Genomic DNA, 25,740 nt, shown 5'->3' with positions numbered 1-25,740 from the left:
ATGGATGACTTCAGCTCGATCAGCCTCCTGTCCCTGGCCATGTTGGTGGGGTGCTACGTGGCAGGAATCATTCCTCTCGCCGTTAATTTTTCAGAGGTATGCTAAAACACACACACACACACACACACACACACACACACACACTTACTCGGGTTTTTAGCAGCACCCCTTATAATAATGCTAGTTCAGGTGAGTGCTTCCCTTTTGGATTTGTGCATATATATGTATATATTTATATGTATATATGTGTGTGTGTATATATATATATATATATATATATATATATATATATATATATATGACGGGGAGAGGGTGAGGGCAGTGCCCATAATGCACATCAGCAATTTTTCCGTCTACCATAAAATATCTATAAACTATCAATATAAAATAGGTTGCGTTAAACTCATTTAATCCACTTTTTGTGAATTTTAAGCCTATGGATTTGTTTTTTTGTTTGGGAAGACTGGCATGTTCTGCAGTATTACTGTTTATGCAGTGATTATCTGATTTGGCGTTCTGTTTTATATCGTTTTGTAGAGATGTGTGTTAGAACACACACACACACACACACACACACACACACACACACACACACACACTGCCCTATCTTCCCTATACGTGCTGTGCTCTGATCCTTCCGTCTTCATACTGCAGACAGCTTGTCTAACAGGTTTTCTGTTTGTTGGTATGCCTCGGCTGGCTGTTTATGGGCACAGGCTTCGTATTCAACAAAGCCATACGGCTACGCACCTTAAATCAGACCGTTTGATCCGTCCGTTCAGGTTTATAGTAAGGAAGTGGGAGGTCCGGCCTTTAATCACAGCCAGGAGAGCTGAATCAAACCGCTTCAAATCTATGCCGTTGATTAATTGATCTATGTTGTGTAATTTAATGCATTCTTTAAAACTTGCTAAAAAAATTGTTTAAAGACGCTCCAGCAGAATCATCAGTCCGTGGGGGCCGGCGGGTGCAGGGCTACAGTTTGTGTGTTAAAATACTCTGCGAGTACTTTATATGTATTCTTAAGTAGGACTGTCAGGGTTACTAAACTGTCCCTTTAAGGAGAAACTGCAGCTCTTCTCCTCCTCTTCGCACCGACAGATGTTGGCACTGATTGGCTTCTTGGAGCAGCCAATCAGTGGCAAGAGAACAATCCTATTGAAATGGGTTGAAGTGCTTTCTACTCATGGGCACGGAAGGATCTTGTTAGCGTGCGTATGCTGGCTGAAGTGTCCCTTTACTGGACCTTGGAGCAGTTAGCTGTCTAATGAGCAGTCCTTCCTTATGTACCGAATACTACGGCTAGGACCCGTAACGCTGTGCAGAGCATGGGTTACACAGGGGCAGGTAGACGGCTGTACCCTTGGTGTGTCGGTTCTAACAACTTTCCCTATTTACTTGCTTCGGGATCAGGGAGTAGAAGTGTTCTGCAAGCTCCAAGGCTGATGAAAACACCCCGATAGATTGCATGGATTTCAGATAAGGGCAGCGAGGCATGTCTTGCGTCCCTAATTCTAAGAAATTAAGAATAGAAATATTCTTGATCTAGTAAACAGTGCATATAACTAGAGATTTTTTGCCGGGTCAGTGTTTGTTCGGTAGTGTTGCTTATTAATGCATAATATGTCAAAAAATATGAATTTATGTGAACCAAAAAGGTTCTTTATAGATTTAACTTATTTCACTTACGCGGCCTAAGATATTGATTTAGTTTCATGGCTGCACTATGTCATACAGGCTATTAAGATGCTTCTTCCCTTTCCCGTTTGCTTGCCCTGTTCTAATCCCAGACATGAAATATTGTGTTATGTGAAGCAAATCTCCCGAGATAATAGACTTCAGAAATCCCTGCTCAATCATTTAGCAGTATATGGAACGGTGCAGCTCATGTCCCTGTCTCCTGACAAGTACAACTAGCTGACTTGGCAAAGGTAAAATCAATTTAAAAGCCCCGGGAGTAAAACCTCTCTTTTCTACCTCGGTTCATTGGGTGACGGTGGGTAATAATTATATCGCAGGGGTATTTGGCCATTTTTGGCCAGAGGGGACAAGCCAGTTGGTGGCACGGCAGAAGCTGGAGAGTGTAGGCTAGGAAATAGAAGGGGTGCAAGGTTTCATTCCATTACACAGCATGATGCAAAAATATCCTCTATGGACACTTTATTTCATTACTTTTTAGCATGAGTATTGTTACCTTTGTGTATTTTAGATTACGTTGAATTCTAGTGAAGCTGATGACATTCTTTCTTCCCGTTTTGTGGTTATTTAGGAGCGTTTGAAGCTGGTGACCGTTCTGGGCGCTGGTCTTCTCTGTGGAACTGCTTTGGCGGTCATCGTGCCTGAGGGGGTCCATGCTCTCTATGAAGAAATACTGGAAGGTTGGTGTTTAACATTCACATACTTAAAACAAAACACTTGATACTTGGTTATTTTTCCTTATTTCATTCTCTCGATCATTGGAAGACACTTGGTGTTGCGTAATATGCAGTTCTGACCATCTACATGTTTGTCCCTGATTGCGTGCCTCATTGCTATTTGATAGTTGTCTGCTTGGATCTTCTTCACCGTATAACCTTTTATTGGGTTGTAAAATGATTGCTAAACCCAACATGCCCTCTTTTACTTAGCGAAACACCATGAAGTAGGAGAGATCCAGAAGCTGAAAGATGGAGAGACGGGGCCTGAGATCTCCACCGCGCATGAGCATGATCACTCTCGACTACATGCCTACATTGGCGTATCCTTGGTGCTGGGGTTTGTCTTCATGCTGCTGGTAGATCAAATTGGCAGCTCCCATATGCATTCTACCGATGGTAAGTGCAAGTGAAGCGATGTGAAGAGATGTTCTATAGAGAGTAGCGCTGGTTGAAAGTTTCTTGGTTACATTTTTTTTTTTTTTTTTTTAGATCCAGAAGCGGCAAGAGCGGCTAGTTCCAAAATCACAACAACTCTTGGGCTTGTGGTCCATGCTGCAGGTGCGTGCCAATCAATGGAGATCTTCATTTATGTGTCAGGAATACAAGAAGCAGTGGCTGGTCAGAGCAGGCAGGACAAATCAAGATAAAGCTTCAGACAGCATTTAATATTTAATAAACGGATGCCAGACGTATGTTTGACCTTCTCACGTGATTCTGTGGAGTAGCATGGTCTCCGATTTCGCGGGCTCCCATCTGTAGGCTGATAGGTGTGACTGATGCTGAAGTCTGTGATTGGTAGCCATATTGGTCATTTAGGGGTAGTTAGCAATGTGCCCAGACTCGGGATCGCGGCCTGTCTTATTGCGGTGAATTGGCAAACAGGATCATGCACCGATTTCCACTTTGTAAAACGAGCAGATTATATTCCAAGTACATGTTCTGTACATAGTATTACATTTATTCCTTTCATATATTTGTTTCAGCTCCTGTAGGAGTCCTTTCCTGTTCTCAAATATCTTAATGTTTTGTAAGACGTTTCAAGACAGCCCTATTATAACCTCCGCTCTTCTCTCTCTCAGCCGACGGTGTTGCCCTGGGTGCTGCTGCTTCAACATCCCAGACCAGTGTTCAGCTTATTGTGTTTGTGGCTATTATGTTGCACAAGGTACAAAGTCTTTTACCAGTGACCCTCAGTACCCCCTTTAAATTTTTTGATCCTTTCAAATCTGTCAAGGGATTCCACAGAACCCCCTTATGCATTTGCCTTCTTTCTCCATTCCCAGCCACTTGGCTTGTGGGAGATTTGATGGCTTGCGCAAGAGAGATCTGTATCACCCATAGAGATCTGTGTTTTCCTCCTGTCATGTATTTTAATTCTTTATTGTTGTGCTATAAGATTTTTTTTCTTTACCACTCTTGCTCTTGTGAGACGTTTCATTGACCGTACCATCTCTTTTGCCGCAACTTGCAGGCTCCGGCCGCGTTTGGCTTGGTGTCGTTCCTCATGCACGCTGGCCTAGAGCGGAATCGCATTCGGAAGCACTTGCTGGTATTTGCCTTGGCAGCTCCTGTGCTGTCAATGTTGACTTATCTGGGGCTGAGCAAGGTATGGCGATGAATTTCTTATGTGTATAACCATTAACGAGTTCCTTAGTGCTTGAATAACCAGTAAATATTACAGAACACTCAGGGTGAGACTGTGGCAAATAAATCACTTCCATGCAGCGACACGCAGCACGTTTACAGCATTTGCCAAGCGTACCTGGCGGCCAGCCCAAGGTTCATGATGTCCTTTGAAGGCTCGCATGACCTTGTGCGTTTGAGAAATCCTTCACCATAAACAATTAGGATAGCAAATACTTGCGCTAATGTAATTTTTGATATTCAGACTCCGTTAGGTCCATGGAGTTCTGTATAAAATACATAAGCGGTGACCTCGGCTCCAATGTGAACTAAACTCTCGCCTTCTTTCCATCCACAGAGCAGTAAAGAGGCTCTCTCTGAAGTAAATGCCACCGGGGTCGCCATGCTTTTCTCGGCTGGGACTTTTCTGTATGTTGCTACGGTCCACGTGCTCCCGGAGGTGGGAGGAATGGGTCACAGCCACAAGTCGGAAGGAGGCGCCGCCAAAGGACTGACCCGGACAGAGGTGGCGGCTCTGGTTTTTGGGTGTCTAATACCGCTCGTGTTATCTATAGGACATCAACACTGAACTGGTGAAAAGGGGATGGCGTGCCAATAAAGTTCAGGACTCTTAATTAAGCGGGACAGATCTGAGGACTTCTTCAAGGAAAATCCTGGTATCTGTTTAAATTCGTATAACCTATTGTGTAGTCAAAATGACTGTAAATGGGATCAGAAAATTCTGGTGGGTTGCTTTTAATTGTGTTGCCTTTTAGAGGCAGCCAGACTTTAAATATGTCTGTACGTGCATACATTTTTAATTGTTCATTTGTTTTAACGGATTGATGGATGGATTGCCTTAGAAAAGGTACATTTAGGCTGACTACGTGAACCAGCTTTGTCTGACCTTTTCACGGGTGGGCAGCGATTTTTGTTTTTCTAAGCTCCCGTTTAAAAAGAATGATGCGACTTCATAAAAACTACAGGTCCCTCGAATAGACAGGGGCCGTAGAAATGTCCTTATGGACCATCGGGTCAAACGAATTTAGTAGCTTTCAATGTGTAAACAGTTGCTTTTTTCCCCTAAAGAAATGCCTGTTTACCTGAAAAAAAAAAACCAACTTATGTTTGACCGGAAGTTCAAAATTTGACCGTTTAAAGAAAGTTGATAGAAAATGTTGATTATCATGCAATGTCTGATGTGCATGTCTTGATGCGGACCAAAATGTAAAGCGGCTACCGCACAGGTTAAACTACGTCTTGGTGAATCAGGATGGAACAGCGATAACTGAAATGACCAATTGGACTCAACGAGACGTCGATCTGTCCTGGGTTTGGATACGAGGTTTTCCAAGACCCGTCACAGATGGATAGTGAAAAGGTGGACTTCAGCACTTTACGCTGTAACGTGACTGCTGTCATCTTCTGTACCTTGATATAGTGGAGATCATGAACCATACAGCGCTAAAGTAGGGGGTAGGACACTCAGCCTGTGTTTGTAACTGGACATTAATAAAGAAAATAAAGTTTCAGCTTTAAGAAAGGAAAAAACACACAAAAAAATCACAATTGTGGATCCCTGCGTTTACGGCGTACGTGGGGCTTTTATTGTCATTATTCAGTGGATGCTACGATCGATAACTTAATGCTCTGTACAGGGAATTTTTCATTTATTCATTTCAGTAATTTTGAATTATTACACGCCATCCGCGTAGCACCCCACGGAGCCCCGATTTCACATGACGTTTTGTGACTGTGCAGTATTCTGCCTCGTGCCGATCCAGTAGCCACTTCTTGATGGAGAATTCTCCTACTTGGACCTTAATGCGGTTTCTTTACGTTTTTTTTGTTTTTTTTTTGTTTGGATATTGATTTGCTTTTTCCTTAATTTCGCAATTAATTCCATTTCCTTATTGTTTTTGTATTGCATCATCGCAGCACCAGAATAATTGCCCCGCAGGCTGTTCAGGGCTGGAGTAGCAGAAGAACCATTTGGTTCCAAAGCCATCTCTATTTGCAGTGGGATTCAGATAAGCCTCTGATGTTTGCCTATAAGTTGTACATGTTACCTGTGTGACCATGGCTTCGATTATATCATGTGCCTTTCATCCACTGTGGTTTCCGGGCATCTTCTTGCTTTTTGTGTGTCATTTCTGATCGGAGGCATTTGTATCCCTATCGTTTGTTCAGTTTTTGGGACGAAAATATCAGAATTTATACAATATTTACCTGATTTAAATATGATCCGCCTAGGCTAATACAGAGACCAGGGTTATACCTTAGAAGTACAGAAGACTTGGCAGGACCTTCTGGTGGAAACCATGCCCAATGGCTTCTCTTTGTATGACTTTAACGTTTAGTGCTGTGCAGTATTGCCTGTCGTTTCTCTTGATTTGTCGTTTTTGCTCGTGTGGAATGAAGTGAACTGGAGTTAAGAGCCATATTTAAAAGGGAGAAATAGATGTGCAAATCCCTTGGATTTGTCAGTTACTGGCAGTTTCTGACCATATACACTTTTTTTTTTTTTTTCTTTTTATATATATATTTTTTTTTAATTTCATCCATCTGAATTTTGTGATCATTCCAACAGTAAAAATGTCTTTTTTTGTTGTTGTTGTTAATTGTTAAACCGTTAAAACATGTTTTAAAAATAGTACATTTGTGTGGGTGTGATTGTGATTTTGTTGACAAAACTTTGAAATGGCAAGTAATCTTAATAAATCATTTTTTTGATGAGAATATGTAGATTAGATCATTCTGTTTAATATTCCAGTACAAATAGAAAACATTAAGTTTTAATTATGGACAGGAAACCCAAGAGCTTTCTGTGGGCTGTTTAATTTTTCCGGTTAATAATCATAGTCCTCTTTTATTTTATTTATTTTTGGAGTAAGTCCTTAGTTGATCATTAATGGTAGGAGTCAGTCTGCTTTGCCCGAGGCATCGGTTCCACTAGCCCGGTGCTGGATATAAAGTAGATTGAACAATGTCCTCCTTGATAATATGCAAGATTTTTGGCTGATTGAAGATTATAGGAAATTATGCCAGCGACAGAAGACGTTTGACCTCTTGGCCAGCCTTGCTATAATCAAACAAACGAAGACTTTGCAACTAATATCAATCTACTTAAAATGTACCCCTCTAATTATGTTTTGCTGTTAACCATATTTACTAACTTTTGGGTCGAGAGGCATGGAAGCTTTTTCACTTTAGGGATTCCCTGTTAGTTATTCTAGCTGAAACTCATTGGATCTTGCTAATGGGTGACACCTCAGGTTGTCTGACAAGGTGAACATTGTGGTTGTGAATATACATACATTTTTTCATCACTGTGTTGTCAAAACATGCTGTGCTTATACAAGAAACCACCTGGAGCCATCTCCCATCTCCCTACAATCCGAATACAGATCTAACCACGGGAAGGCCTTGGTTTATCATGAAGCCAAACATGGCAATGTTATGGCAACAGGGATGAACTGACCCAAACGATCGTGTGGTCTGCTAAAGGCGAGGCTTGATTTTCTGGTAAGTAGCTCCCTCTTCAGTCATTCAGTTACCTCTGTAAGTTTCGTTGTGGACATAACATGCATGTTCTCTACAAAGCAGACGATGACACAGCGCCGAATGGCAACAGCCTAACCAAGTATATACAAGCTCACATTTGTGTATGGCGCCAGATGATTGGGAGGGGTGGTAGAAAGAGTTATAAGTCCAAGGGCTGAGTGTGGACCAGGAGAGGCAGCAGCTTGGGCAGCGATAGTCTTTAACGAGCCAAGGAACAGCCTAAAACACCGTCTTGGACGGTGGCTTCTTCCTGGATCAGGCACTTCCTAGCAAGCCACAAAGCGTCAACACACTAGGCTCCCGACTTTATCAACGTTCCCGGACAAAGTCCATGCACGCGCTCGTTTAGTACATTTTCTTAACAAAGCTTGTGCAAAAAGAAAATTGCTGCAACAAATCTAGTAAATTCTCCAACATGTGTGCGAAGTTGTCCTGTTGGGGGGGAGCTTTATGGCCATGTCTTTGTGTCTATTGGTCAACCTGTTTGCTGCCACATTAGTCAAAACAGCCTCTGGTGTTGCACCAGGGAGCGCTGAAACCTGCTCCATGGGGTCGTTGGCTCTGATGGGTTTACTGGTCACCATACGGGACAAGTCCAGTTTAACCAAAGTTCTCATGAACTTGAGAACATCCAGGTAAAGCCAAAGTCTCAGATACATAAACAGCTACGAAAAGCTCGCTCATTCCCTCTCTTCTCCTGTCACAGGGCAAGTACGCATCAGACATTCATGAATTTACACAAAAATCTGTTTACCTGTAGGTGAATGACCAGTAGTCCAGCTGTGCCATGAAGTCCATCTAACGGTTTGAGAAGAAGAAAGGATACCAACAATAAGACAAGCCGTGCGAATGAGTACTGGGAGTTATCCTACTGCTGTATGTCCAGATTAGATTAAACCAATGCAGCCCTAACAACTCATACCACGGCTACTTGAATTATTCATATTAATGGAGAGACATCTCAATATGGAGTTAAGCTTGTGCTAAATGATTTTAGATACTTTCAATTCAAGGCTTTTTAACATTTTCGGCTCTGGGTATTTTACGAAGCACAGCATTATTTATTTAGACGGTTGTGACGTCATTTCCAAAATGGTAAACAGAGGAAGACGGGAACATCCCCGACAGATCTCAAGGTCTATTTTTTAGTCCAGAGCCGTTGAAATTTGTAAAATACCATAATTCTTTACTGAAAAAAGAATGTCTGAGCGCTGTGGCTCAATATCCACAGAGGGAGAGACATAGTTCAGATTTAAAATCTGTGTGTAACACTACAGGAATTTCACTGGATGTGCAAAGTGTTTACACGTCTAGAGACAGTGCCAGTGCAGAAATATATTTCCTCCTGAAAATGTTTTGTACAAAAAACCCCCACATATTTCTGCCAATATGAATAACCGTAAACCACGGTCACTGATTATCCATTATGCACCCTTTAGAATGTGGAGTGCATTCTGTTAGCAGGGATAGAGCTAGGATACTGGATACGAGGAGTATAGAATGGGTTATGATGATTAGTGTCCAGTCTGGGCACCCTTTAGAGGACACGGAGATCACATGCCTCTCGCTGGCACATTCTACCCCTAGACAAATGATCAGAGAATGAACTCTCATCTACTGATGGAGGAGAAAGCAGCTGATATTGACTCAGCAGAGCAGCTATTGATTGAAAGTGGATTTGTTCCATTAGTCTGTCCAATATTTTCTAATATGCAAGTACTCTTCATCCCCCCCATCTGTATCTTTTTTTTTAAAAGTTTTTGCCGTCCTTCACAAACCACCTTTCCATTGGTCCCTATTCTTTCCCTTTTCCAATCATTGCCCATCTCTTCTCTTGTGTCCCCCCCTCCACCTTCCCCATTTCATCCGCTCCCTCCCTTTCTCGTTTTCATCGTCTCCCTCGCTGATGGACCATAACATCTGACTGTCCTCTGGCTGTCTCAGTCGGAACCACTCCTTCAATAAGATGTTCAACTCGAAATCTAGCTCCGTCTCCCCGTCTCCTTCCATGGATCCAGCAGAAGCAGACAATTTTGATATCAGAACTAAGGTGCAGCTGCAAGGGGTACTTTGGAAAAGACCATTCGGGAGACAATCGGCAAAATGGTCCAGAAGGTAAGAGATGAGAACGAGTACTTCGGGGTGATGGGCTATCAAAGTGTGACAGCGGGCCACGGCATGTTTAGGAAAAGCAATTTTGGTGCAAAGTTCGAAATATGGAACAATCCCCATTAAAAAAAAAATCGTGCTCCTTTTTGATCCATATAAACTGTGATTCAGTAATTATCAAGGAGAATACGAATGCCGATCATAAAGCCTTGCCCTGAAACAAGTCGCTTCTCCAATATTGGCTCCAAGTCTGTGTTTGAGCTTTTTGGCATGGAAACTGTTAAAAAAAAAAAAATCAATTCTTTATAAGAAATGCATTATGCAGGGTCGCACTTAGCAGCGATCTTTTCTGAGCGAACTCCTGGGAGTAGCTTTTGTAGTGCGTTATTATTATTATTATTATTATTATGGAGTGGATTCCTGTCTGCTCACCCTGAAGAACACGGTTCTCTAAATACTTGAAGCGCTGTTTGCCTCCGGTAACGAAGCTTTCATGTCCTCTGCAGATTTTTCATAATAAAGGACAGCTTTTTGCTTTACTATGCTGAGAGCGAAAGGAGAAACTTTGAAAGCAACAGATATTTTAACATACACCCCAAGGTGAGTCCTCCCAGGAGTATCCCTCCCGTACCCAGTTTAACAATGACCTTCTTCTCCTCCTTTCCACCGAGTTTCTGCTGAGGCTATGGGAAGCGAGCTTGGATGATCTCGGGAAATCTCAAGATCGTTTGGCAGTATTGATCTTTATATGTCTGCAGAGAAAGGAAAGATCTCCAAGGCACCTAATGGGGAAACCCAAGAACAAAGAAATATTTAGCATTGCAGTGTTTTATACAGTAATGTACCATATCCAGGGGCGGCCCAAGACATAATGCCAGCGGTCATTATCTACCCTCTACCTCCCTCCCTATTATCTAGCCACGGTGCGCGCTGCTTTACTGCTGAACGCCGGAAATGACGTCATCTTCCGGTGCTCAGCATTAGAAGCCGGCACCGAGACCGAGCTAGAGGGCTCGCAGAGGAGAGAGAGGGGCGCCAATCGGGTACTGACAACTTGGTAAGCGAAAACCACTCGGTGCCCTCTCTCTCTTCCGCTTAAAAAAAAAAAAAAAAAAGCGCTTGGGATGGCAAAGTGCCGCCTCTTCAAAAGTGCCGCCTGGAGCAATTGCCCCACTCTGCTCCATGGTAGGGCCGGTCCTGACCATATCATATGGCGTTTTTAACTTTAGCGCTGCCTGCTACCCCCTCTGCGCCATTCTCCTTTCTGCAGGGTATCAGGATATGATGTCATATCCCAGTGTTCCACATAGTGTTCATGGGCCAGGTTGGGGAGATCAGCGATCTCCCTTTTAACCGGCCCATTGAGTAGTGGTAATCAGACTCCCTTTTATGCCTTTGCCGCTCTCCTGGACTAGTTGGCCTAGGCCAAAATATGCCGTGGAGTATTTCACTTAAGAGATCTTGGTTTTGCTACACAATCATGATATCAGTCATGGTATCTTAGTTACATTCCAGACTCAAACACAACACTGGGCTGCTGTCAGGGTTCCACCCTACCAACCTGGACTATGTGAAAATCATAACATTGTCATGTCTACCTGCAGCCACTAGTGGCCACCCTTCCCTCTCAGCAGCACCCCTTTCTAATGTCTTGGGACAGCTGAGCGTTCAGTCTGGCCCTTTGCATTGTTTGGCTTGGGTCCCTGTTAGTCTGCTTGCAGCGATAGTTCCTTGTACTTTGTTCTTATTTCCCGTCTATGACCTTTCGCTATGTTTACGATCCAGATTTGTGTCCCAGACTTCCCTACCTGTCCAGCCGTTTCCAAGCCGTGTGTCCTGCCACTCTGGTTTCCCCTGTCCTCGCTACAGTTCCCCTTTATTTTTTGATTCCTTTCCTGCTTTTGTGTGCCTGAGTGTACCTACCTACTCATCAAGGTGCATCGTGGGGTACAGACACAGCTCCTCGTATCCCCTGCAACTGGGCTCCTACCCGACCTGCTTGCCCAGGTCCTGACAGCTGCTTCTTTCTGGTAATGCTAATGAAGTCCTGCCTACGCTAATGAATTCGTAACGTAACAACCTAAATATATTATCCAGCTGTCGCATTGTATTTCACAAAACTTTTATATTTAACTATTTTTTTTAAGTGATACTAGTATTAAATCTCAGTAAGAATCGTCCTATATAATGTGTGTATGTGTATATATATATATATATATATATATATATATATATATATATATATATGTGTGTATATATATATATATGTATATATATATATATAATGTGTGTATATGTGTATATATATATATATATATATATATATATATATATATTGTAAATACTAGTATTTAAAAAATAACTACCCTGTGTGTGTGTATATATATTTGTTTTACTTTTTATGGAATACTTTACACATTTATTTGAGATAAAAGAGCTTGTTGCAAAAAAAATAACTATGCTACTAACACAGAATTTACAGTCATATCAAATTATATTAAACCACAAAATTACATTTCCAGCCTGCTGTGAATTGGGTAACATTGTTCTCATTGTGATGCAGTAACATTTGTTTTGCATGGACTTTTTGATCAAATGATGTGAATTTTATTCTAAAATGTATAGTATGTTTTTAAATGTATTTAATAAAACAGGGTCAGAGACTGAATAAGAAAAAATGCACTAAATTGTGTCCAATCATTGAATCGGTTATATTCAAGTTGATGTTGAATCCCAAGACTTTATAAGCACACATCCCATGTGCTAAAGGACTATGTAACCCCCAAACTTTCTTGGTTACATAGCCCTGGGGTCACCAGAGGGACAACCTTATTTAAAAACTGTAAAGGCTGCGCACGCTCTTATCTAATATGCAACGATCTTTATGTTCTTGCTTATCAGGGTGTAATACCTCTAAGTGGATGCAGGGTTGATGCCAAGGAAGAGTCAAATATGCCGTACGCAATTAAGATTTCCCATGAGGACTTTCATGTATGTATCTCTGCTTGGTACCCGTTCATTCCATACATCTTTTCTATATGGTGGATATACTGTATATACACTAATTTTACCTTCACAAAAACAACTCGAGATCCCTTGCACATATAAGCTTATTGTTAAGAATAATAAAATATGTGTATATATATATATATATATATATATATATATATATATAATAAAATCTGATTCTTCCATTAATTGGGGCTCTAGTTGCTTCTAAATTGTGGAATTCTACAGAATGTGATTCATTCTTACACTTGTACAGATAGTTACTAGATATGCTATATTTACAGTATTTTTGCATCCAACATATCTTACATGTGTATTTAATCTGCAAAAGCGTTGCATTGGACCCAGGCCACCAGAAGCTGCTGTTGACCCATACCCAGAGCTTCGTCACCATGTGTGCCGTAGGACTGCAGCACTTTTCTTCTTCTTCTCTGCAGGGAAACATCCTTCTGGCAGCAGAATCTGAGCTGGAACAGGCTCAATGGCTGGAAATGCTGCAGGAATCTGGAAAGGTGTAAGTATATTCCGCTCCTTCTCCAAACAATTACCACTCATGGTAGATTTACCCAGCCCAGGAACCGTTATGTCAGCAGAGGACATCTTCATGCCATGGGTTACAAGTTGTTAAGGTGAGGATACTCCAGCCTAGGGCACCAAAGATCTCCACTTGCACTTTTTGCTGTACGTTGTGGAATAATATAACATTTGCCAGATGTTAGTGCTAAAGTAATCAGACCTTTGGATGTTATCAGAGGAAGGACCAAAACATACAAAACTATTAAGAGAAGACCCTATATCTTTGTACATCCAAGGTCCTCCTTCCTGGTGAATTGGTTACAGGAGAGGGCGATGCTATAATGTCCCAATCTGTCCACATCTATCCTGCAGGACTTGGCAGAATGCTCAGCTTGGGGAAGCCATGATTGGAAGTTTAGAAGCTCAAGGTCTGCAACTTGCTAAGGAGAGACAGGACTATTTCGGTTAGTGTGAAACATATACTATGAAACACATGTATTTTCACAGGCACACATATACTATGGAACACATGTAACATAGGAGATACCGTAGGGGTCGTGCCATTTAATAGTGAACTTGTAGGCTAGCGTATAGACTCCTTGGCTTTTTCTTGGGCAGATTGAGGTGTTATGTAGTAGTAGTTATTCCCAGGGGAACATAAATCCAGTTTTTTTTATTTTGTTCTTTCTTCACCAAAGTAGAAGTTGACTGGAGAGTTGCACTTGGAACTCATATACCTTTAATGCTGTGTTTTTATGTGAATTTCAATTGATCTATACCTGCAAAGCTGGGTTTTTGTGTTATTCTGTAGATCCATATCTGCTATGCTATGTTTCCATACATTATTTATGTATACCTGCAAATACAGGGTTAATATGTCTTATTCAGTTAATTAATACCTGCAATGCTGTTTCCATGTATGTATTTGATCTATACCTGCGATGCTACGTTTCATATATTATTGTATACCTGCAAATACAGGATTTGTATGTCTGATTCTGTTTATTTGATATATACCTTCAGTGCTGAGATCACAAGTGAATTTCAATTGATCTGGGTTTGTGTGTTGATCTATACCTGCTATCGGCAGCAGGGTCTAATATTTATATATATATATATATATATATATATATATATATATATATATATATATATATGGGCAGCAGGGGCTAATAAATGGGTTTTAGATATTTGGACAGGGGCGCAATTTCAGTGCTTGCCATAGGCGCTATTTTCAGTAGATACGCCTCTGGTTCTCAGTAATGCGCTCACTCGGTGAGGATTCTCGAACGACAGGGCCAGCGTACACCTTCTTTTAGGGTAAACCTTGCGAGGATTGCTCCTCATTGTGCATAGTGGATTCGGTGAGTGATTTCATTGTTTAGTAAATTCAATTCTGCGATTCTCCTGTCAAATCCCACTTTGGTCAATAAATCCCCTTGGCTTTGACCTCACTTCTGCGAGTACCCGCGATGATATATAATATTGTTACATGTATACGTATGACATATGTGTTTTATGATGAAGTATACATGTGTGGTTTACCATATCTAGTATGTAAAGCGTAATCACAGTTATGAGCACATACTTGGGCTTGTTTAGTTTGGAGAAAGACATCTACGCTGGAATATGATTGACATATATAAGTATAGTTAAGGACAGTTGAATATCTGCGGATCCTTTCATATCTTTCATGTCTGTTTAATGGAATATACTGTATGAAATCGCTAATTTCTAACAGAATGTAGATGGGTAAGTCAAATTTATAGAGTGCATGGCCAAGTTGGTACTAGGATTTGGATGGGCACGGCAGCCCAGGAGGCAATGGGGTCTGTTTCTTTTGCGCATCTTTTTCTTACAATCTATTTGTCTGATATGTATCTTGTGGTGTTTTGCAGATAAGCTAATGGAGGAGACAGAGGAACTGTGCTCACAACGTGAACAGAAAGAGGTGACATTGTGTGACTAACTGCCCTAATTCGTATGTAGAAATGTTTGACTTTGGGATTTCCTAGTGCCTTGCCAAAGAGTCGGTGACAAGTCTTGTGGAGGTTATTGGCTGGTTGCTTGCTCCATTTATAGTTAGTGAATACGATTCTTATTTTAGAGCTGCTGGCGTTTCTCAGCGTCTGTGTTGATTGTCTCTAGGAGCTGGAGAAGGTAAACCAGGTTCTGGAGTCTGAGAAGAGTCGATTCGAGGACTTGGTGCACGAGCTGAGACTAGAACAGGAACAGATCAAGCAGTAAGTATCTGTTCTCTTAATATTGGTATGCGTGTCTACATGACTTACTGTTACTTACATGGCTTTGATGTATATTATTACCGAACAGCTCTTTTTTATTTAAGAAGTTAATGATATTTGATAGAAAGCTATGGATTCTTCTAATATAAACGATGGCCATTTTAAAGGGATCCGATATGCTGGTTGGATGCTCTCTGTCCTGTCCATGTTTCACCCCAGGTTGGAGGACACTTACTCCTATACCGTTGGCTATGCTGCTAATGTATTTGTCTTGGCTCTTATCCTTTCTGGAGAAGACCGATCACCTCTTGCTTCTGCCTCTGGCAAAACCCTCACCCAACCTAGAGGTCCATACTTTGATATGCCACGTAATCTTGAGAGAATGTTGATTAAAAAAGGATCCCCCCCCCCCCTAAATGTTTTAACACTTTGTTTTACTGAGAGCTTTCTGTCTGTAAGTCTTCGGTGTGAAGCGAGGGATACGATGGATTTCCTATCCTGAATCAGACAATATCAAGGGCTGATTAAAGTCTAAACGTCACTTTTTATGTGTTTTGTGGCCACAGGGAACTAGAACTTACTATTCACTGTCTGAAAGGAGTAGGGGAAGAGAAGCAAGAACTATGCAGCCTGACACAGCATCTTCAGAGAACAATGGAGGCAAGTATAGGTCTTTCTCGATAACTCCAAGATTCTCATTAAGAACGTTATGTGGTACGCAATACCAATAACCACAACCTTTAGATGTCATTCCTATTGCTTGAAACTCTAACCCTATTTAGTTGTTGTGTTGTTGAATAGGAGTAATTGTGTTTCACCAAATTTTTTGCCAGGGCTGACCCCAAGTCTCAGGTTTTGTAACCAGTGTTATGGTGAACGGGCAGATGCTGAGAGTTCAACAACCACAGCTGATCTTTCAGATTTGGAGCAAATTTCTAGTACTAGAGCCACCAGATTTATGTTTTTCGGGCAGGATGCTCTTGCCAACTGAAATCTCTTGAATTCTGGTGAATTGGTTAACAATATCCCGACGGGGTAGGATAACCAGAATTAAATGTATGCCACAACGTCTTACACAGAATATTATTAATATTGAGATGTTGGGCGAGCCAATTAAAAAGTGTCCAGGTATGGCCAGTAGCAGGTGGATTCGTATGGTAACATGGCATAGTGGCTTGATGAGGTCAGGAGAGCCTTTTGAAGATGGTTTGGATACTTTGCTTAATGTTCGCAACATTTTACACGGCATGAATATAGAGCATGTGTAGTTTTAGGATATAGCAGTAATATATATAGTAATATATATATATGTCTCACTTAATTAGGAGCTGTCTATTGAGAAGCAGAGGACTTTGGCAATAATGGAAACTGGTCAGAATCACCTACAGGTATCCACTATCGAGGCTCCCAAGCAGGGTCTTCATGACAACCTACAGCATATCGAGTGCAAGCTGCAGACGTTACTGCAGGAGAAGCTGCAGGCCGAAAGCAGGTGGGACAGTTACAAGGCGATAAAATCATGCAAAAGTATAACTAGGCCAAGTGTGCTACAGCTGTACACTGGGGGTAACTCTGTACAACCATAATTCAGGCAGGTGCACCCCTGTTACCAAGATTCTGTGCACGCTGTCCTGAATACAGGCTCTGCACAGGATAAGGGTGCATGTGTGTGTGTTAGCATATGGTGTTAGCATGTGTGTGAATGTATGATGTTAGCGTGTTGCTGTATTATGTGTGTGTTAGTGATGGTGTGGGTAAGTGTATGGTGTTACAATGTGTGGATGTAAAAGTGAGTTTGTGTGTTAGTATGTGTGCTAGCCTGTTTGTAAATTAATGTTAGTTTTGAGGGGGGGTCACCTTATTTATACAGGTGTACAGGAAGGGAAGGCGTATAGCCTTGCTCACATTTTGGGGGGGGAAGAAAAAAAAATCCTAGGTTCCAGTAAAGCTAGCTCACCCTTACCTAAATGACCTAAAATGTTCAAACTGTCAGCCAGCTGGTAGTGGTAGGGTATTTTCCTAAACTTAACATAATATTGTATGAATTCCTGTTGGTCATGCCCTGGTGCCCTAATGGTTGGTCCACGTGTGTGGGGAGCAGAGATGTAACTAGAAACCACACGGCCCTTATTGTTACGTCGGGACCTAGACAACACCAGTAGTGGACCCACTATGTAGAGACGTATGTAAGTCACGGAGCGTACAGGTAGAAGTCCAAGGCGGAAGAACCATACAGGGCCAGAGGCTGAAACCGTGGTCAGGGGATAACGAGGTCGGGTCAGGCAGCACAGAAGCAAAATCCAGAGGCAATCCTAGGTCGGGGCAGGCAGCACTGGAGCGAGAACCAAAATCAATACAAGGTCAGGGCAGGCAGCACGGGAGCGAAGTCAGGAAGCAGTTCGAGGTCAGGTACACAATTAAGGCAAGGCAGCGAGAATGAACACCCAGAGTGCATACAGTAGCTCATTGAACGGGCACTGATAGAAGCCAGGAGTGGGTTTAAATAGGAAGAAGGGCGGGGAAAAACAGACAGGGGGCCAATGGGAGAGGCAGTGACGTCATAGCGGCCGGCGCCAAATAATGGCGTCCGTGCAATACAAACCTAACATAAACGAGTGCTAAACCCGCGAGTATCGCGGGTCCCGCACTCATTAGTAGTGTTGGAGCGCCGCGAGCGTGCCGCAGTACCTCGCTTATTACTCTGCGAGTGCTGCTGGCACGCCGCGGCAGCTCCCGCAGCAGTATCTTGCCGTCGTGGCCGGCTCACGGCGGTTTGCATAGACGAATGCGACCGCCGTGAGCGCGCCGCGTCTACACGCACACCCACTCGCGTCCGACCGTCGCAGGACATCGGCAGACCCGGTAAGTGTAACACTTATGCAGAAATTGCACCATGGTCCCACTTTACCAATCAACATGCACCACAGTGCCAGATTTGTCCCCAAACAGCTTGCAAGTGCCATCTTTGTCCCCAAAAGGCTTGTCTGGGCTGTCATTCCCTCCAAACAGCTTGTTGGTGCCCCCAAACAGCTTGTCTGTGCCATCTTTGCTACCAAACAGCTTGTCAGTGCTTCCAAACAGCCCTCATGTGCTATCTTTGTCCCCAAACAGCTTGTTAGTGCTATTGTTGCCACAACGTTTGTTAGTGCCCCCCAAATAGCCTGCCAGTGCCATCTTTCCCCAAACCTGCCTGCCTGTGTCATCTGTGCCACCAAACAGCTTGCCAGTATATGTCACACTCTTGCTAGCTATGGGTATTACCTCTACCTAGTGGTTTTAAAGGGGCAGATAAATGCTCACAGGGGTCACTCTGGCCCCCTAGAGTAGCAGAGGCCCTGTGGCAATTGCGACCATGATTGTTACGCCGTTGATGAGGAGTGTAGAATGTAGCTTTCCTCATCATGTCACTGCCGCAGTAACAGTGTCCTACCAACAATGCTTTCCTAGGGGCAGTTACATCTGCATAGCCCCATAGATGATCAGAGCCCTGGTACCGCCTGTTAATAAATAGCCTAGTTGTTACTGCTAGTAGGTTTTTGTTTCAAACACCTGTCTTTCTATATGTTGCTCTATCTTTAGGATCAAGGAAAATGAGGAAAGATTCCGCATATTGCAAGAGGAGCGAGCATTCTACATTTCAGAGTCCCAAGCGTTACAGCACTCCTTGGCGGAACTAACTGCAGAGAAAGAACAAACAGAAAGAGAGCTTAAGGTAATAACACAGAGCTGTACATATCGCAAAGTCTCTTCTATATTATGTGATTATCTGATAATCCAGATCTCGCAGGTTTCCCTCACAGATTCCTTCTTCCAGGCCTCATTATCACATTCACTCTACAGAGAGAAAGGTAGACAAGGATGGCAAACAAGAACCATTAGGCCCATCTTATGGTCTCATCAATACAGGATAACCATATGCCTATCCAAGCATGTTTAAATTCCCCCAATGTATCCAATTTGGGGAAACTACAGTCCTTTAATGTACCCTCAAGGTTCATACTTAAGGGGTCTCATTAATATCACTGGACCCTGGTGATCTGTCTTTTCAACGTTAATATTAGTTTGGAGGAGGCTTGGAGGAAATAAAACATATGAAATAATAATCTCCATTCACTACAATGCACTGCGCACAGTTAACATATGCGAATACATGGTGTTTAGGTGCAGATGAAGATTCAGTTGGACCTTGAACAAAGATTAAGAGAAGCAGAGGAGGCTCTTAAGAGGCTGGAAATGGGTCTGGATTCGGCCGTGATGAATCGGGATAAGGAAGAGAAGATGAGGGCCGATGTCAGTCACTTGAAGAGTGAGTGTAATCCTGGAGACATTTAATCATACTTCTTACGATTCTGGGTAATCAACGGCTATGCTTATATCCCTCTTCACCCGCCTGACATAATGAATCCCTACCCTTTGGTTTATCAGATGATACAGAGTGCAGGGCTATTTGTAAATTGATGCGGAACCCAACATGTACGTATTTCACCGCTCTTCTGCACTGTAAAATGATTTAAGAACCATGCAAAAATATTAAACTCCACATAATACACATTCCAGATATAATTCTAGAAGCTCACAGCCACAGTTTGGTGTTTATTCATAAAACTGGGGGGCTCGCAGATGACTTAACTATCCGTTATGGACAGCCCACCTTAATGAGCTTCTCAAGAAGGGCTGAGTTGGATAATGCCCTGTTAATGTAAGGAAAGTTCTGTAAAGTCATCCCATTGATACATTATGCACACGAGATCTGAAAATGTGTGCCTCGTGACCTTATTTCTTCTTCTCGAGGTGTATAAGAGAGCCAGGGTTTGACTACCATGGTGGTGATAAGAAACTAGAGGAAAGGAGGCACGGCATTTCACTGTACTATCAACCGTAAAGCGCTAAGTACATCGTTGGCACTTAATAAATAAAAACCTGCCTACGTAACGGAAAAACCAACAGAGGCCTTACAAGTATATATTGTTAACAGAATTCTTTGAAGAATGCATCAGGAATTCCGAGATCGAAGCGATGAAACCCGCGATTATGAAAAACTCTGTGTATCTGCCGAAATCCGCTACCAGGCGCATCAAGAGCTGCCGCTTCAACCACCAGAGCCCCGGCTTAGCGAGATGTGAGTGACTGTACTATAAACGATGATTTTGTGTGTCTTAAAGAACATGGTATCAGTGAGTAGATATGACATTTAACATAGCAGTGCAGATTTCAGGGGGAAAAACTGCTTCCTGGAGAAATCAGATGTAAACGCTTTCTGCTTTCTGGATGTTTAGGTCTCTCTCCTTGTTTCATTCTCATTCTGTCTCGTTTTGGAGCTGACTTGCAGCGTTATGAATTATTTTATTTTGCTATTAAGGACAGCGGGGCATGTAAGGTCACCTTGTTCCGCCTCACAGGAGAAGCTCGCTGGGCACTGTCGCCTTCTCAGTTCCCAGTGAGTTTCATTAAAGCAATGTCAGGAGCCCTCACACGATGTTCAAGACGTGGAAGACTCATTAGGCCAGGGGCGTCCTACCTGCGGCCCTCCGGCTGCTGCAGGACTACATGGAGGGCCGCAGGTTGGACGCCCCTGGCCTAATGAGTCTTCCACGTCTTGAACATCGTGTGAGGGCTCCTGCGTTAGGCCATGAGAGAGACCAGGACACCCTGGCATTTCTTCTCAAGAGGCCAAGATGGCCTTTTTATAGGGGTCTTGGGTACCCTCAGGGTTTGCAAAAGGAGTAAGTGGGATCCCGTCCCCCCTTATGTTGATGACGATGCATCATTGAGAGAAATGGAGCACCAGGATGAGGCGTTTGTTTTCAAACCACAGTACTGCATAATATCTTTTCTTTGAAAGGCATCCAGGCAACATTGGGACTTGTGCATTATTTTAGAGAATAGAGGGCGACTGGGCTTCCAGTGACATGGCAGATACCCACGTGTGCTGTTCCTATTCAGGTTATATATACCAATTGGCATAAATATGCACAAACTACATTGTCATATACGCTTTCAGATTCCACCGCTCACGTTCCACTCAAGGCCAGTTTCAAGGAGTGTTTCGCTTCATTAATCTTTGAGTCATAAGGACGTCTTAACCTTACGGTACTTTTAGATTTCAAAACTGCAGATATCGGCGCTGTGGAGATAGTGTTTGATAAAGTAGGGATGATTCCCCAACCTATTGTTTGCTTCCTAGAAGAAATTTGCTTCCACTCTAAGCATCCTCTCCCCGGTTTTCCATTTCTATTGGGGCAGTAGTCTCAGGTGCAGACCGTGGTGGTCTAGTGAGATGAAACAACGAGATTTGGGCCTCCAAGGGCACAGACCCCTCTTTCTCCGGTCCCTTGAATGGTACTGAGCGGATAGAAAATAGCGGTGATGCCATATCCAATGCTAAAGGGAACTGACAAGACCAAGAATGGGAGATCGGTGTCCTTGGAAGGATATACTGTGGCTCCTACCAGACAAGATTAGAGGGGTGCCTAGCATGCAGAATTACAGCCTTACTTATGGCCGATGTTACCTATTAAATTACACAGAATTGGGGCAGCCTGAAGAACATTTTAGCTTCTACCTTAGACTACCTGCATTGTCCAATCCGGCCCTGAACGCACCATGAAATATTTCTTTCTGTTGTCTCCTTATTCTTTTCTTTTGCTCTTCTATTCAGACTCTCTCTCTTTTTTCAGTGAAGCACTCTCACTCCTTCTTGATGTCGCAGGCCGAGCCAGGCAGCATCCAGAACATAGAAGAAGCTGCCAGGAATCTGAGTAGAGACCAACAATTCCGAGAAAAGCTCTACCAAATCATCACGAAACAGGAAGCCTCCCAGGGGGCTGGAAAGTGATTTCTGGCAACTCCACGCGGCTCATAACAAAACACCGCAAACAATGAGCCGACAACGCGCTCTGCCGTCTGATCTCCGCACCTTTATTAAGCTGGTGGATTGCAAATTGGGAAGCTTGAAGAACCGTATTGCATTGGATATTTTTCCAAAACATAAATGTTACAGAATATTTTCCATAACAAGGCATAACGAGAAAATGTAAACTATATAGATTTACTATATAATACACATACTATAATACATTAAGTTATTAAACTTTTTAGTAACTTTGTAAATATGATCTCAAACTCATGAACAATGAAGGGACATCGGGGTGACTAGAAACGTTAAAAAATGCAGGCCTCTTTAAATGGACTCTGATTATCCATCGATAGGTTCTGGTGTAGGTAACTGTTTAATGTACTGGTGGGGGTTACTCAGGCCTTGTTTGCCTTCTTGGCTGAAATTTCACTCTTAATTTCCCCCGCTGCCGACAACTGTATGGATTTGAAGAACACAGAAGTTTGGGAGCAGCCTTCTTTTTGATTGGGAACGCCCCATCATTTCAAGTCCACCTATGTGAAGAATGCTGTATGGTGGGCACTAGAGGTAGGGTGGTGGTGAGCAACCAAGACTTGGCTCAACCAAAAAGTAAAGGAGGCTATGTAGTGTGAATGGCCTATGACTAGCATTGGGCATTGTAATCCTAGGATCAGTTTGGAGATTAGCCATTTCCAGATTAAATTGCAATGTAATTAAATATTATAGACTCTCAAAACGTGGCTTTTTGGAGGATTTGTACTTCTGAAATTGGCTTTTGTTAAAGAAATGGCAAAATGACTTGGCAAGTCCACAGAACAGAGCAGCAGGTACATTAGAGATAGACAGTACACATAAACTCACGTGGCTTGTCCACAGACACCATGGGTCCCTTGGCGTGGGTTATAGCAAGTAATGTAGGCGCATGCATTCAAACCCTAATCGTGCTGTCTTTCAGAACCAAAATAATTGCCGTACGTTTAAGCATGATTTCTACAGACTGGTTAAGAACTCGAGAGGCCGTTGGTTTGCAAACGTATTTTTATATAAAAAAAACTATTTTACACACAAATTGTATAAATCAAACAGTGCAAAGTGATTTTACTAAATAAAACAGTGACATAAAGGGGACAATATTCAATGCGCAGAAAAAAGTGGAGGTGCCGCTAAATGCTCTGCTAATGCCTCCTATCAACCTCTCCGCTGTGTATTTGTGCTTTTAATAACTTTGAATGGTGCTCGGAATAACCATACAAACAACTTCACAACCAACAATTTCTAACACTAAATTAATAACTGGAAACACACGACCTACCCTGCGTTCTCTGAGTAGCGCATTAGCGGAAATGATCAATTTAAGGATATAGGAAGCAGAGTTGGGTTTTTTTTGCTCAGTAGATATCTCAGGAAGCCTTTAATATGGTATTATCCCCCAAATGAGCTGGTTAAAAAAAATACTGTGACCTAGACCTATCCTTTTTGTGCAGGCTTTTGTAATGTTTCGGCTGGGCAACCAAATGGCTCTCAGGTCATCAGATCACAACTGCAAGACTGCTTTGGAGATGACAGAAAAGTTACAGAAACTTGGAATCTGATGTCAGATAAGAACTATTCGGCCAATCTACTCTGGTTTTTCCCGAGATAAAGATCCACCCTAATCAGGTCTTATCTTAGATTTAGGATCTAATGCTTATATCTAAATCTAACACTTCCTTATCTAAGCCTCTGACTCTCTAGTTTTAGATTACGACCTCTTGTTCCTCCTCTTTTGAAATAAACTCCTCCACTCGTTTTCTCACTGTTGCTTTGCACACAGCCTGTCCCACCGAGTTGTAGAAACCAGACCCATGCTGGCCATCTGGCAAACTGGGATAAATTGCATGGTGGCCAGGACCCCTATGGTGCCGCTTACCTTTACTGACTACTGGATACACAAGGACACACCTTGGGAGAGCGTAGGAACGTAGCATATGGCTAACGTATGTCATCACCCTCCAACGGTAGCGTGCCTCATTTGAATTCCCAGTCCACCCATCGTAGGAACACCGGGCTGCATGCGTCGCATGAGGCTACTATTACACAGAAACCAGTACAGAGCCAGTTACATGTCAACTAATTCTATGATCCATAAGAGGGTTACAAACTGCGTACACACAAAGGATGGTGACAGAAATGTATATGTAACAATAATAGCAACTGTCCGCATATTGTTGATTCTTTACATGCATTCTTTCCAAGTGCTCACATATAACTTTAACCATTTGCTAGTTTAGCGATGCATTCGAATAATAACGGGGTTATAGGCTACAAATATCTCAGTATAAAGAAAACATTCATGACACTGCTATCCACACCTCTTTGGTGAATTGCATAACGTGCATAAAATAAAATACATTTGTACAATAACATTCTCCCCAAAACAACAGACTTTCTCTAAGCGTTACATGGGAATTTGTGTATAAAGTAGATGGTCACAATGAAATAAAGAAATGGAATTTGGTGCAAGTGCATAGGTGTTGCCAGTAGCGTACCTAGCGGGGAGCGGTTTAATTTTGGTCCAAGCGCACTTTTATTAAAAGTAAGTAACATACCAAAATTGGACAGAAAAATTCAATAATAATATTAATAGCAATCATATATATATATAACAGCAATCACACTCCTATCATGCCCAGGCAGCCAGTTCATGCTATAACCTGGGCATGCTAAGTCAGTACATGCTGGAACCTGGGTATGCATGATAGGATTGTCATTGCTGTTAACAATATTAATATTGCTGTTTATTTTTTTGTCTTATTTTGGTGTGTTACTTACTTTTAATAAAAGTGTTTTGTTTTTGTTTTTAAAGGTGTGTGGGGGGGGGGGGTGTCGTTTTCGGTTTTGGCCAAGTGAATGCTGGATTTTCAATTTCGGGCCAGAATTTTCATTTCAGTGCATTACAGCTATATACTAAGCCAGGCACTGAAGTGGTAGGCCTAGACCACATCAATGTTTGGCTTAGTATAAAGTGATAGGTGTTATGCTGCATTATTGTCAATGTCTGGCTCAATGTATAGTGATAGGGATTATGCTGTACCCCTGTCAATGTGTGCCTCAGTATATAGTGACAGGTGTTATGCTGTACCCCTGTCAATGTTTTCCTCAGTATAAAGTGATAGGTGTAATGCTGTACCCCCGTCAATGTTTGCCTTAGTATATAGTGATAGGTATTATGCTGTACCACCGTCAGTGCGTGCCTCAGTATATAATGATAACAGTTATCCTGTACCACTGTTAATGTCTGCCAAAGTATATAATGATAACAGTAATCCTATACCACTGTCAATGTTTGCTTCAGTATATAATAATAACAGTTATGTTGTTAATGTTTGCCTAATGATAGAAGCTATGCAGTTTTAAAGTGTGT

At 42.3% G+C, this 25,740-nt stretch overlaps 2 protein-coding genes across 4 annotated transcripts; both read left to right on the top strand.

The window, feature by feature from the left end:
• Nucleotides 1-4,629, top strand: LOC149284645 (zinc transporter ZIP9). Of its 3 annotated transcripts, XM_089496405.1 has the most exons (7): nt 1-96; nt 2,270-2,378; nt 2,628-2,813; nt 2,907-2,975; nt 3,497-3,582; nt 3,889-4,023; nt 4,399-4,629. In XM_089496405.1, the coding sequence occupies exons 1-7, from the start codon at nt 1-3 to the stop codon at nt 4,627-4,629; spliced, it is 912 nt and encodes a 303-aa protein (XP_089352531.1). The 3 variants fall into 3 exon arrangements, with proteins under 3 accessions (XP_089352531.1, XP_089352533.1, XP_089352532.1); XM_089496407.1 differs by lacking the exon at nt 2,628-2,813; XM_089496406.1 differs by lacking the exon at nt 2,907-2,975.
• A 4,941-nt stretch (nt 4,630-9,570) lies between these two features.
• Nucleotides 9,571-22,316, top strand: LOC149284644 (pleckstrin homology domain-containing family D member 1-like). The gene is made up of 14 exons (XM_089496408.1): nt 9,571-9,719; nt 10,220-10,313; nt 12,615-12,704; nt 13,160-13,236; nt 13,611-13,702; nt 15,137-15,189; nt 15,387-15,481; nt 16,048-16,141; nt 16,807-16,973; nt 19,061-19,193; nt 19,643-19,787; nt 20,457-20,588; nt 21,368-21,385; nt 22,159-22,316. Exons 1-14 carry the CDS (start codon nt 9,571-9,573, stop codon nt 22,314-22,316), a joined length of 1,497 nt encoding a protein of 498 aa, XP_089352534.1.
• The last annotated feature ends 3,424 nt before the right edge of the window (nt 22,317-25,740 follow it).

Source organism: Sceloporus occidentalis, unplaced genomic scaffold, assembly GCF_023333645.1.
Source record: "Sceloporus occidentalis isolate IW3139 unplaced genomic scaffold, rSceOcc1.0.p SCAF_89, whole genome shotgun sequence".
NCBI lineage: Eukaryota > Metazoa > Chordata > Lepidosauria > Squamata > Phrynosomatidae > Sceloporus > Sceloporus occidentalis.
The sequence above is the reverse complement of the archived record's forward strand: the minus strand, read 5'-3'. Positions and strand labels throughout refer to the sequence as shown.

Excerpts from the sequence above, each read along its gene's own strand:
- LOC149284644 (XM_089496408.1), top strand. The coding sequence starts at position 9,571 with ATGTTCAACTCGAAATCTAGCTCCGTCTCCCCGTCTCCTTCCATGGAT. Across the intron at positions 9,720-10,219 it reads TCGGCAAAATGGTCCAGAAG|ATTTTTCATAATAAAGGACA; the intron begins GTAAGAGATGAG and ends TGTCCTCTGCAG. Across the intron at positions 13,237-13,610 it reads CTGCAGGAATCTGGAAAGGT|GACTTGGCAGAATGCTCAGC; the intron begins GTAAGTATATTC and ends TCTATCCTGCAG.
- LOC149284645 (XM_089496405.1), top strand. The coding sequence starts at position 1 with ATGGATGACTTCAGCTCGATCAGCCTCCTGTCCCTGGCCATGTTGGTG. Across the intron at positions 2,379-2,627 it reads CTATGAAGAAATACTGGAAG|CGAAACACCATGAAGTAGGA; the intron begins GTTGGTGTTTAA and ends TCTTTTACTTAG. Across the intron at positions 2,814-2,906 it reads CCATATGCATTCTACCGATG|ATCCAGAAGCGGCAAGAGCG; the intron begins GTAAGTGCAAGT and ends TTTTTTTTTTAG.